This window comes from Balaenoptera physalus (assembly GCF_965194825.1).
Source record: "Balaenoptera physalus genome assembly, chromosome: 9".
Classification (NCBI taxonomy): domain Eukaryota; kingdom Metazoa; phylum Chordata; class Mammalia; order Artiodactyla; family Balaenopteridae; genus Balaenoptera; species Balaenoptera physalus.
The window spans coordinates 38,711,245-38,725,678 of record NC_138888.1 but is presented as its reverse complement, the minus strand read 5'-3'; the positions used below and the strand labels follow the sequence as shown (position 1 = coordinate 38,725,678).

The 14,434-nt window shown below is 36.3% G+C and overlaps 1 protein-coding gene across 14 annotated transcripts in view; it reads right to left on the bottom strand.

The window, feature by feature from the left end:
- The window catches only part of TRDN (triadin), a 376,317-nt gene that overhangs the window by 252,708 nt on the left and 109,175 nt on the right, over positions 1-14,434 (bottom strand). For 13 of the 14 annotated variants that reach the window (XR_014267283.1, XR_014267284.1, XM_082474629.1 and 10 more), the window contains exons 6-7: positions 7,362-7,415; positions 4,118-4,177 (exon numbers count right to left, since the gene is read on the bottom strand). Coding sequence is in view for 12 of the 14 variants with exons in the window: in XM_082474629.1 (XP_082330755.1) it covers positions 4,118-4,177; positions 7,362-7,415 (114 nt within the window). In the remaining 2 variants the exon portion in view is untranslated. The remainder of the gene's footprint in view (positions 1-4,117; positions 4,178-7,361; positions 7,416-14,434) is intronic. The other variant, XM_082474630.1, reaches the window with a different exon arrangement.

Here is a 14,434-nt window from a genome sequence, read left to right as displayed (position 1 = left end):
GGTTACCTCACGGAAAAATTTAGTAAAAAATATATCTGCCTCAAATATCTAATTATTTTACATTGTGTAGATAAACACATTAAATTTTGAAAACACATTCCAACTTTTATCTACATGCTTAGTACCTTGAAAATATACTAGATTTCTAAAATACACTGATCACATAAAACCTATATTTTAAAATACGAGGAGGGAGCAGGAGATAAAATAGCCAAGTAGGAGGACACAGAGCTCACCTGCCCCCATGAACACATCAAAAATACATCTACATGTGGAGCAATTCTCACTGAAAACAAACTGGAGACTGGCAGAAAGACTTTTTTACAACCAAGCCTCTAAGAAAGATACACACAAAATCAGGTAGGAAGAGAAGCAATTAGGTTGTGACCTGTACTTCTAGGAGGGGACACAGAAGAGGAGCAGGATTAACTAGGCTTGCAGATTCCCCCCTGGGGAGTGAGCAGTTCGAAACACATATCAGTCACTGCAGTCCTCGGGTCCGACACCAGGAGTACCAGTCCCCTTAGCTGGTTTGAAAACCAGTGGGACTGACAGCAGGGCTGTAAGCAACCTAGACTCTGCTCTGGAAGAGCACACACATGCTCACTTACTCCTGAAACAAAGCAGAGGAAGCAAACTGAACTGTCTGGGATTCTAGCCGGTTTCCAGCGACTACCCCAGCTCATGCCCCAGCCTAAGCTGAGCACCCACTCTAGCCAAGCTTGCGCTGTGGTACAGTTCTACCCTAGGGCAAAGGCTGCCACAGCTGAGGAGAGTGCATGGCTATAAAGGATAGAGCTGGCTCCTCTTAATTGGGTGACAGCAGTCATTCCTGGCACTTATGGAGGCAGCAGATGGGGAGTGGACCAGAATTCTGACTGGTGCTGGGACCACCCTAGCCTGCACCCTGAATAATGCTGAGTACACACTCCAGCCCCTCTTGCTGCAGCACTGCTCCGCTCTGTGCTGAAGGTGCCAGTGCCCAGAGCAGGGAGAGCACACACTTAGAGGGAACAGAGCCAGCCTGGTCCCAAACATCAGGGCTTCTCCTCCAGCAACTTGGGACCTGATCCAGTCCCCAATAGGGCGGTGCTAGCCTCTGAACAGAGGAGAAGCCCAGGCTCACACCTGGCTCTGGCCCTAGACCCTCCATCTACAGCTCCACATCCTACCATGGTGAGAGCTGCCAGCACACCATGGCGGAAGATGAGACTCATGCTCACATCAGATCCAGCCCTCCCACCAAAGCCACTTGGCACATGCAGACTATAGGGGCACTCCCACATAAGGACACCCCTTCAAGACTGGGATAGGTTACTGTTTCACCTAATTTCATAGAGATAGTTGAGAAAACTGAGAAGAGAGAGGAATTTGTTTTAAATGAAGGAACAAGAAAAAAACTCTGAAAAATAACAAATGAATCAGAGATAAATATTACCATATAAAGAGTTCAAAGCATTAGTAATAAGAATGCTAACTGAATTAGTGAAAAGAATAGATGAACACCATGATAATTTTAGCAAGGAACTAGAAAATATAAAAAAGAACCAATCAGAACTGAAGAATATAATAACTGAAATGAAAAACACACTAGACGGAATTAACAGCTGACTAGGTGATACAGAAGAATGCATAAGAGATCTGGAAAATAAAATAATGGAAATCACCCAATCAGAACAGCAAAAAGAAAAACAATTAAAAAAAATGAGAACAGTTTAAGGGACCTCTGAAACAACATTGAACAACCCAGTGTTCACATCATAGGGGTCCCAGGAGAAGAGAGAAAGGGGTCGAAAATGTATTTGAGGACATTATGGCTGAAAACTTCCTGAACCTGAAGAAGGAAACAGATATCCAAGTACAGGAAGCACAGAGGGTCCCAAAGAAGATGAACACCCAAACATATCATAATTAAAATGGAAAATATTAAAGATAGAGAATTCTAAAAGAGCAAGAAAAAAACAAAGAGTCGTACAAGGGAATCCCTATAAGGCTACCAGATGATTTTTCTGTAGAAACTTTGCAGGCCAGCAGAGAATGGCCTGATATATTTAAAGTGCTGAAAGTGAAAAACCTACAACCTAGGATATTCTATCCAGCAAGATTATCATTTACAATTGAAGGAAGATAAAGAACTTCTCAGAAAAGCAAAAACTAAAATAGTTCATCAAGACTAAACAGGCCCTAAAAGAAACGTTGAAGGGTCTTCTCTAAGTGGAAAAGAAAAAGCTACAAGAAATAATAATCTATAGGAAAAGAAAAATCCCACTAGTAAAGGCAAATGTATAGTAAAGGCTGTGGATCAACCACTTAAATAAGCTAGTACAAAGATTAAAAAACAAAAAAATCATAAATTCATCTATAACTGCAATAAATGGTTAAGGTATAAGCATGAAGATGTAAAACATGACATTAAAAACACAAAATGTGGGGCACTCACAGATATAGAGAACAAACTAGTGGTTACCAGTTGGGAGAGTGAAGGGAGAAGGGGCAAGATAGGAGCAGGGGGGTAAGAGGTACAACCCATTATGTGTAAAGTAAATAAGGTACATGGATACAATACAGGAATATAGCCAATATTTTATAATAATTTTAAATGGAATATAATCTATGAAAATTTTGAATCATTATGTTGTATACCTGAAACTAATATAATATTGTAAATCAACTATACTTCTATAAAAAACATTAAATTTTTAATTAAAATTAAAATAAAAATATTAAAAAGACAAATATTGTATGACATCATTTATATATGGAATCTAAAAAATAATACCAATGAACTTATTTATAAAACAGAAAACAGACTCCATCATAGAAAACAAACTTATAGTTACCAAAGGGGAAGTTGGGGAGGGATAAATTAGGAGTATGGATTTAATAGATATACTTCTCTATATAAAAACTAGATAAACAAGGATTTACAGTATAGCACAGGGAACTATAGTCAATATCTTATAATAACCTATAATGGAAAAGAATCAGAAAAAAATATTTATATATTTATAACTAAATTGCTTTGCTGTATATCTGAAACTAATATAATATTATAAATCAACTATACTTCAATAAAATATATATGTATAAATAAAATATGAGGAAGCAATTTGAATTTAGTAGATAAGACTGAACTATCAGAACCTGTATTTTTCTAACATCAAACGATTTGTAGACAAACTTAGAATAAAAACTAGCTGATGTAATCTTCCAAAGTTTATAACATTACATTGATATTCTAACTGATTTTTTCTTTGGTGTATTATCAAGACAGTTAAGGCCCTCAATGCTTAAAATATTGATCAAGTTGATGCATTATCCTTCTTGGAAAAAGAAATCCTTAATTTTAGTGTTCTAAAATTAAATTCAAGGTGTAATACTGATCCAAACTGTAAACCAGATATGTTGTACTGGTTTCCTCTTGTTATAGTAACTACCACAGATTTAGCTGCTTAACCCAGCAACCATTTAATATCTCCTGGTTTCCATGGTTCAAAAGTCTTGCCATAATGTGGCTCAAATAGGTTTTCTGCTTAGGGTCCATAGTGTTAAAATCGAATTGTCAGCAGGGCTGCATTTCTTACTGGATACTCTGGGGAAGAGTTGGCTTCCACACTTACTCAACATGTTGGCAGAATTCATTCCCTTCTCACACTTTCCATGTACCTCCCTCAATTTTCAAGCCAGTAGTGGGGGCCCAAGTCCTTCTGACACTTCAAATCTTTCTCTTCTGCCACATCTCTATGTTTTTAAAGGTTCGCGAGATTACACTGAGCCCTGGATAATTCAGGATAATCTCCGTATTTTAGATCCACCTTAACTACTTCTGCAAACTCCTTTTACCATGTAATGTAACCTAGCTAAGGGGATGCCACCAAGGGATGAAGGTAATGGGGGCCAAAATTCTGCCCCCCACATATGGGAAAGCTCTTCATTTTCTTCTCACATTTGGAGATGCTCTATTATTTTAAGTATTCAGTTTTATTATTCTTTTAGATATTAAATTTTAAATGTAAGGCCAAATTAAATTTTATGTAAAGGAAATGCTGAATGCTTACAATCATCCAGCTACCTGTTACTCAAAATGTAATCTTTTAAAGTAAAAAGTATAATTTACCTTTTGCCACTGTCTTTGTTTCTGGTTTTTCTTTTTTCTCAATTTTTTCCTTGTGAGTTGCTTAAACAGAAAATTTTATGTTAGTACACACTCTTAATAGATTTCAAGCTTTTTCTTTACCTCAGTATTATAGCCACCAAAATCATAAGCTAGTTTGAAGATTGATGACATTAATGAGCCCAATTCAGGAAAAAAATATTACTAATTTAATAAAAACTGTATAAAACTTAATTTAAAAGACTTGGCATTAAGACTTAGAAAGCATTTTGAAAGCTAGTCTCACCCTCCTGTTTAAAGTGATCATTCTAAGTAGAATTTTAGAATGATAGCTTTCAGGAAAGACAAACAGTAATTTTATAAGAATTTGTTGAAAGGTACATCATTTTATCAGGAGGAAGCACTGTTTTTACAATTAAAAGAAATAATTATCAGGACTACAGCTTTGATTAAGAACATTGTGTCTCAACAAGGACACAATTGACTTTTAGGGAGGAACAATTTCTCAGTATGAGGGATTGTCTTGTGCACTGAAAAAATGCTTAGCTTCTCTGGTCCCCACTTACCAAATGCCCTCCACTCCAATGACATTTTAACAACCAAAATTTTTCCAAATACTTCCTAAGGGAAGCACCTACGGTTGAGAACCACTAATGGGTTATAAGGTAACCATCAAAGATTACTGATTGAGTGCAGCTTCTTAATTGAACGGCACTTGACATGATACCTGAAACATTATACCTTCTAGTTGTTTATGTAATAGATTAATAACAATAATCAATAATTGTTTATAAAACAATATAAATTTATTTTATCAACTTCTATTTTACTTACATAGACTAGTAAAATCTTGTGTCTCTTAATGGTTTAAGTAAAGGAGTTCTGAGAAGTACAACAGCATGAGCAGGTTATCCTCATATTTCAAATGTATTAAACTGTGTGGTTTAGTAGTTTCCCAAATCACCATACATATTTCAACATTTATATACTATTTATTAGAGAATAATGAGAGTTAAAGAAATTATGGAAAATTAAATGATAAGAGATTTTAATTAAAATAGCTGGGTTAAGGAAAGAGCCAAATTATTAGAGTAAAAAATTGGAGCCCTAATTATTTTCATTTCTCTAACTGTATAATACAAATATTAATGTCAATCAGTTTTACTTGTATTATAAAAGGAAAATGATGTGCTTAAAATATGTATTTAAATAATTATTCTTTTAAAATACAGTCTATGAATGGTTTCCCCAGAATTATGGAGAGATGGTGCAAGCCTCATAGAAAGCTTAGGGCACTATGTCCAGTTGAAGTCCATGAGATCATGGCAGCTGCAGAGTTACCAAGAGGGCAGTTTCCTTCCCCTCCAGAGTTTCAGCCTTTCCATCTCTCAGCCTGGCCCATAGTCATCTCCACTACCATTTGGGGTTATGAGTAACAGCTTGGACAATACTCGCTGAAGGAGGGCACAATTCACTCAAGGTCATTGGGCTACAGTATAACTTATCTCATAAAAAGCAAACTCCTTCAATTGGTATACAGTAAATAAAAGGACACAAGTGTTTTGTTTCTGCTTTTGAATTTGGACAAATTTCCTTCAAATGTATAATTTAGGGGCAACAAATTCTCAATTATTTTTCAATGAAAAGTGTTTAGCCATTGTAAAGATGGAAAGAAATAACAAGAAATATCAGATTATTTCATTTAGTCAGAGTACACAGAACCTGATGCCAATAATTCTATATAAGTCAATAGCAGGTAGGAAATGGACACCTGTTTCTAGAACAAAGAAGATGGCTGTATTGAAATTCATGGATATTATCACAAAGTAAACATTAATAAAAGAACAACTATTTAATTCAAATTTTCAAATGTGAGTTTAGAATAAGGAAGAATGAAGCATGTTTCAACTCATCTGATTCCCAAGCATTGTAAAACATTCTAGCTAAGTGGAATGTTTCACAAAATAAAATTTCTCAGTAGGCTATGTGTATTGTGGATACATAAATCAGCTGAAATTTAGCCTCAATATCCTAGACGTGATCCATTCTAAAACAAGAGCAAAAAAATTAAGTTAGAATTTTATTTTACATCATATGTTAAAATAGATTTTTGATGAATTAAAGTTAAATGTGAAATATGAACCTAATTTTTTAAACTTGAGGAATATTAGTAATTACTGAATTAATCCTTGGATGAAGACTCAAGAGCAGAAATACCAAAAGAAAATATTAACATATCTAGCCCCATAAAAATTCAAGAACTTAAACACATACATATATCACACACATGCAATCACACATGTTTATTCACACAGACAGAAACCCTTACATTAACTACAAAACTAACCATATAAGAAATATATTTGTAAACGTAACAGATCAGTGATGTATACCCAAATGACACATACATGTATCAGCAGGAGAAATGGGCAGTGAGTGTGAAGGGTTATACAAGAAATATGTATCACTAAAAATCGCATTCAGATCCTTCAATCTACAAACAACAAGCAATTAAAAGATACAGTGGAAGAAAATATCTCTATTTAAATACTATGCAGCTTTTTAAAAAGAATGAGGGAAATATCTATTTACTGATATGGAAAGATCTCTAGGGTATATTGTTATAAAGACAGAACATAGGACTAAATTTTGTGTAAAAATAGGGAGAGACAATAATGTATATTGTCTTCTAAATGCATAATGAATTTCTGAAAAGATGCACACAGAGCTCATAAAAGCGGTTTACTGTGTGTATGTGTGGGTAGAAGAGGAATGGGATCAGAGGGTGTGGGCAAGGCAGGAGAAAGCTTTTTGCAAGGTACCTTTATGTGTTAAACAATGAGTGTGCATTGCTTATTCTAAACAAATAAAAACTAAAAAAGTTTTAAGTCCAGTCTAATATATAATCACAGAATGCAAGTTAAAGTAATGGAGTACACTTCCTTACCTATCAAATTGGCAATTATTTTCTGAAATAATATCCTCATTGTTGGCTAAAGCAATCTCAGAATTGCCACGGGAAAAACTGATACATTTCCAGAAAGTAAATTGGTAACAGTTTGAGAGTCTTAAGTATTTTATTTCCTTCAACCAAGAAATTGTTCTTTTCACATTCAATTCTAAGGAAAATTATCATAATATAATTTTAAAAAATTAATTCATGGTCATCTAAATTCGGACATAAAGAAGAAACGGTCAAACGGTGACAGACCAATGAGTAAAAACCGCAATAAGAATAACTCCATACCTTTCTTTTCAGGTTTTCCTTTTTCTTTGTCTTTTTCTTTCTCTTTGTGTGTAACTGGAAAGGAACAGACAATATTTTTTATTTAAATAAAAAGAATAAAAGATGAGACGATTGCATGGCAGTCTTTGATGTCAAAAACTTATCTACTGCCTTTGGGAATCTTTCTTTAAGCAGCATGAGGTTTTACACAGGTTTAAATGTTAAAATAATTATAGATATTTTAAATTTCTATTTTTATTTTGTAACCAAGGACAACTCATACCAAAACCAGGTCTGATTGCAAAGACTACCCCTCAACTTTTCCAAATTTTTAACTTCAATTTAATGAAATGGAAAATTTTAAAAATGTATTATGCTATCTGCCAAAGAAGCCCAGCTCAATACTGGAGGAACACCAAAACTGTGAAGACAAAAATACAGAGATAATCTTCTGAACCTGAGGCAAAGAACACTCAATCTAGATAGTATATGTTAATCTTCTACAGGAAATTTCCATGCAAATAGGTTTTGAAAATGTACTGGAATGAGACTAGGATGACACCAAACCCTTTCAAAGAAAACAAAATTTAATTCAGTATGAGCTATGATTCAATTAATTAATATAGTAGGGCTCAAATTTAAGTTATAATCTTCCCCCATAATTCAGTCGTAACTCTTATTAATGGCACCTCCAATTATCCAAACTAGAAACTTGGGACTCATCCAGGATTCATCTTTTATTTTTCATTTTTGTCCACTTGCCAAGCTTTTGCGATCCTACCTATTAAATATTCCTTTTACCCGTCTTCTTCTATCCAATATTACATTCCCTACTTATCATTTATTTACATGAAAATATAGAAGGAGCACCAGCTATGTGCTAAAGACTTGGCTAGGCAAGACAGACTTCATCCCTAACATTATGGTGTCAACAAGCTAATGGATGATGGATACTAAACAAATAATCCCAAAGGTTGTTAATTGCAGTTAGAGTAATTACTGTGAACAAAATATTCAGGTAGCATATCAATGAATAAAATGAGACCTAATCTAGTCTGTGTGCTTGCGGAAGGTCCATTGGTAGAAATGATATTTAAGAATGTGAAAGATGAGAAGAAATTAACCTAGTAGGGGAGTAGGAAGGAGAAAGGGGAAAGAGACAATTTCAAAAGCGGGACTATGATGTCCTTCTTGGGCATATTATTATTATAAATATTATTACACTAATATCCTGAATAGTGTCTTGAACACTTAGATTTTGATTTTTCTGAGTCTCAGAGTAGCCTTTCTAACATGAAAATCTGATCATACCATTGATCTGATACAAGTGTCAGTATCTCCCTCATTGCTTAGCATGGTAATCTGTCACATGGTAGGTGCTATATCAAATATAAAAATATTGCATTGTTTTACTGATCTGACATTTGCTTATCAATCCAATCTTACCTACCAGGAATTTCCCCTTGAACTTTACATTCCAGTTATAACAAAATGTTTGGAGTTCCATAAACATGCCACATGCCCTCCTAATGCCTTTGCACCTCTGTCTGCTTGTGCCTTCACTTAGATTTCCCACACCCACATTTCCTCTGTTCCATGTACCCTTTCAGTCCTGGCTCAAATGCCTCTTCCTCTGCAGAGGGTTGGTTGATCTCTACTTATTCCATATGCCAACTGCACCATGTGCATAATTCTATCTTATCAATTAAGTAATAATACAGCAATTGTTCATAAATCTGACTCCCAAGAAGGTGAACTCCCTTTAGGGGCTATGCCGTATTATTTTATTTTTGTATCCTGGCTCATCACATGGTGTCTGACTCCCAGTGGACTCTTAATAGATATTCTTGAACAAGGGAAATTCTAAAATATTATAAGAAGAGCTATTTTCATCTTCTAGTACAATTCTATTTACTGATGATTTGTATGGATATAATACGCACTGCTTGCTTCCAATCACTTAAATATTTTACAATTTGCTAAGATTTCTTAAATAATTAAAACTCAGTGAAAAACAGAAGAGAAAAAACAATCATAGATCATCTAGACATTATTTTTCCTTTCCACATTCAATGGCTCTTCTGGGTTTTCTAAGTTTCTAAGTTCAATATAAAAATCTCACAAAATAAGAGTAGGACATCAGCACTCACACATGACCACAGATAGCTTATTTTGGTTCCTTTGGATCACTATTAATTAAGCTGAAAAGCAAAAGAAAATCTTGGCGAAAACAAAGCCTCTTTTAAAGTTTCTCTAGGGGAAAGGAAGTTTGCATGAGATAAGCTGTGCTTTCGAAACCCTTATTGGCAAGACCCCCAGGAGAAAACCTAATCTGTGCCTCTGCCTCTGTGAAGGACCAGACCTCAGCCACCTCCGACAGCTGGTTGTCCATTCCACTAAAGGATTTTCCGATTGACGTGTGCATGGGTATAAATGGGAGAATTAATACAAAATCAAAAGAGCAAGGGGTCTGAATTCAGGCTCAAATTAGCATATTAATGCCTTATTCCTGTTACCCTGGGGAAAAATCCGGTTCCTCGCAGTCTAAGTTTTGATTCACAGACACAGTGCTGTATGCTGGAATTTCATTATCCTCCTCAGAAATGGTACCATAATACTGCTTAGTGAAGCAGCTGGACCACATGCTCTAGGGAGCTGTTCAACATGGCAGGGAGCCACTGAAGCTTCTTGGATGGAAACTTCAAACTTTGGCAAGACTGAGCTCAAACACTAAGCTTTGAAATTGCTTTTATCAAAATAGTGCCACCATCAATAACTGCCTTAATAATCCCTCTAAAACAAAAATAATTTGCTGCAACAATTACATTTGCTCATGCATCTCTTTGCTTAGAACTCACAGAAGTTTTCACATGAAAGAAGAAAAAAGTACCTTCCTTGTCACCAGCTCTGTTTGGTAAGTTACATCTTAGCTAGGATAGTTTTAGCTCAGGACAAAATAAGCTTGTTGCACCTGCTAGAGCTTCATTTGTTTGTCATCCTTATTTACAAAAAACAAAATTCCCTTCGGCATGCGGATAATTAAAAACAAATGGAATACACAAGTTGGAACGGCCCTGATGTTTGGCATCTGAGCTGGCGTGGCCCTGCTGCTCCCGCACTTGCCCAGACTCTGACCTCCCCCCGGCCAGAACACTAAGCTCAGCTCAACTCCGAAGCGCGTCTCTCGCCCTCCCCATATGTTCCCTCTCCAGTACTCTGCCAGTTGCACTCTGTGCTTTCACAGCTCTTGGCCCTGGCAACCCCCCAGGCGGGCTCTGTGTCCTTTTCTGAAGTGTATCAGAGCTCAGAGTGCGCCTGACCCTGGGTTCTTATCAGGCAAAACACACGCAAGGGGCCAAGCAGCAGGCATTAGGGGCCAGGTTGTCAGAATCCTTTGCAGATCTCTCTGCTCTGAGTTCAAAACTCAAAAGTTTTGGCATCAAAAGTTTTAAAGTACTGATTTGGATAGGCTACTCTATTCTTCAATTGATGGTTAGCAAGAAAATTTAATTAAGTGAAACTCTGGAACCTCATACTTGACGTCAGAGCTATTGGACTGGACTAAGCTTGAGTGTCTGAAGCCAAAGGAATTGGATAGATAAGCATGTAACAACTACACCTTTGCATTAGAAAAGACTTTGGGGAGCACAGCTACCTGTAATAGATTTTGCTGATTTTTCTTTTAATTAATTTCTCTATTCCTCAGATTTCTGGCACTGCTGTTGAGAGAGGTATTAGCCCTGAAGTGGTCTATAAATTTTAAACAGGTCAACATTTTAAACAGTTTCATAAAATTCATATACACCCATGTTTCAATTCATCATTTTTTATGAAAGAGCAAGATACCTATTCATTTTAAACCATTAAAAAAAATTCTCCTTCAGCCACCACTAAACAAGAATGCCAGATGTACTCTTGGTTAGTGTATATCTCTGTGTTTCTTTTTTCTTTTTTTGTAATTTCAATTTGTCGAATTTCCATTCTGTGCTAAGACAAAATGATCTACACACTTTATATGATAATGATGAACTCAGTAGAAAAGCATTCTTGAGTAGATAAACTTCTCAAAGATTGTATTATTCATTCTTCTTAAAGGAAGAATTTATCATTTTTACTTTAATATAAGTACACAATTTTAGAGCTGATAGGAACCTAAGAGATCAATTAGCCTGAAGTTCTTTGTCCATTGATAAGAAAATACAGCCGCATAAGTGTCCATGGCAGAGTAGAAGAAGAATACAGTTATTATGTTGCTAAACTAGTACTCTCCCCACAAGATTATGCTGCCTTGTCCATCCCACATCCTGTGCAGACTTGTTCTTATGAGCCGAAGTGTACTGACTAGATTCGCCAAGCATGTTATCTACAGTCTATCCTACAATAATGCACACACTTCTTTTTCATAATAAAAATACATTTATTTATGTATTAAAGTGAAGATTAGGCAAATTACCTAAAGTTACAAAGCTCATCTGATACCTATGCTTTCAATCACAAAATAGATTTTTTTAATTCTGAAGGATTAGTTTTACTTTCAAGTCTGATTTAATTGTATGGGTAATTTCCCCTTCACCTGGGGCTACGTGGCCATAGTCAGAACCATAATGATTTCCTCATAAGTGAACAATCGCTATGCAGGAGGAGATACATAGCTTTGTATAGGGCCTTCTGTTCTCATTTTCCAGGTTTATCACTCAGAGCAGCCAAAGAAGAGAATAAAATACATTTTGTACTTTAAGGAGACAATTAAGTACAGCTGAGAGAAGGCAAAAGTAAATTTATACAACACAGGCTGACTCAATTAACCTGTGGGCTTTGAGAGCATTTTCACAGAGGCTCCAGGATATTTAGATACATTTTAACATCCTGCCCTCTTTGGCTTTTGAGTCTCATCTTCAGCCCTATGCCTTGCCAGCCTATGATTCCGGTCCTATAATTGTTTCTCAGAAAGGATCCTAAACCAGTCAATCAGGATGACTGTTCTCTATTAACCCTTTTTAAAAATGTTCCGCTGACTTTGTGCATGTGATACTGTTATGGGTTTAATTACGTTAGCGAGAAAAGATATGCCAACGTCCTAACCTCCTGTACCTCAGAATGTGATCTTATTTGGAAATAGGGTCTTTACAAGAGGTAATCAAGTTACAATCAGGTCAGTAGGGTGGGCTCCTAATCCAATATGACTGGTGTCCTTATGAAAAGGGGAAATTTGGACACAGAGACAAATATGCACAGCAAGAAGGGACAGAGATGCAGGGAGAACACCATCTGAAGGTAAAGGCAGAGACTGGAGTGATTCATCTACAAGCCAGTGAATGCCAGCAAACACCCCTGAAGCTGGGAAAAGCCTGCAGATTCTCCCTCACAGCCCTCTGAAGGAACCAACCCTGCTAAAACCTTGACTCTGGACTTCTAGCCTCTCTAACTGTGAGACAATACATATCTGTTATTTTAAGCCTCCCAGCTTTTGGTACTTTGTTACAAGAGCCCTAGGAAACGAACACTAACACTAGTCACCGGGCTTCTCTTGTGCTCCTTTAACCAAGTTCCCACCTGGTTCCTTGAGGACCGACCCCTCACCTAGCTATCATATCTTCCATTTTAAGTTCCAGAGTGCACACCTAAATCCCAAACTAAGGCCCTTCCAGAAAACTGAGGTCAGACCTACTCAGCGACTAGGGCAGCCAGATGTCTCTTCAAACAGCATCTCTCGTCCAGGACATCTCTTTGTGGAGTATCCACCACGTGATGACGTGACTGTGTACTTGGTTTTTAGATCTCTCATTGGACTGGGTCTTACTCTTCTTTGCATTCTTAGTTCCCAGTATGGTGTTTGGCACAAAGTAAGTGCAATAAATAAATTAACGTGTATTATTGCCTAACAGCTATAGCAAGTTTTTCTATTTACACTATCTGTCTGCCAGGACACTCCCCCATTCCCACCAACTGGCCCGCTCAGATGTTAACTACATGCCATTCATCAGCACACGCTCTGCCGTGTAAACTTCCTCACTATGCCTGAGGTCAGTTCTTCAGCGAAACACCTGATAACCCAGGTGGATGTAGCAGACACCTATTGTTCTGAATGCCTAAAAGGCCCTCCTTTTGTCTAGGAGTCGTCCTAGAGAGACAAAATTCTCTCATCTAGTTATATGTTTATCACCAGGTTCTAGTCTTTTCTGGTTTACTCTGTTCTACGAGTATACTGACATGTTTAATTGTTAAATAGAAGCCTAAACGGTGCCCAAAACCAACAATAAAATTTGCAATTGAAAAAGAAACAAGACAATATGCAATAAAAGAGTAACTACATGGAGGGAAAAAGCAGAGGAAAGTGAAAAAATAATTACTATTTTTCTCTGGAGAACTGAGTTTTGCTTGTATCTTTCTTTTTTTGCACTTTCCAAATTGTCCAAATTAATCTGTATTACTTTAACCTCTACTATTATACATTTATTGTGGGTGTTTCTGATTACATGTTACAGATAGTTTTTGTTTTAATATGGAGCTCACTGTCAAATTCTTCAATTGCCTCTGACCAAATAAATTTGACATTACAATGGCCCAATTAAAGCCACATAATTATATACACTTGAAAATAAACACAGATTGTCAAGGAAAAGTTCTCCATAGAAATCAAGTAAATATTAACAAAATAGAGAAAACGAATGCTTTATTAATTAATTCATTAATTATTTCAACATGCATTGAGTGCGTTTCATCTGTTTGGCACTTTGCTAGATATTAGAATGATTTTTAATTTAATATAAGGACACAAATTCAGAGCTGATAGGAAGCTGAGAGACCACTGAGCCTGAATCTCTTTGTTCACGAATAAGGAAACACACAATCGTAAATGTCAACACCAACCTAGAACATATAAAAAGACAAACACATTTCCTGCCCTCAGTGAGCTAGATCAATATACTCGCAATTAAAATTTGGTGTCAAAACGCTTTAAAGGCTGAAAGCAAGGATGTAACTGTAGCATGGAGGAAGTACCTGAATGCCCACAGAGTGAGGGACAGTAAAGGAGGCCTACTGAAGGAATTGATGTTCCATCTGAGAATCAAAGAAATGAGCAGAAGCCTGCC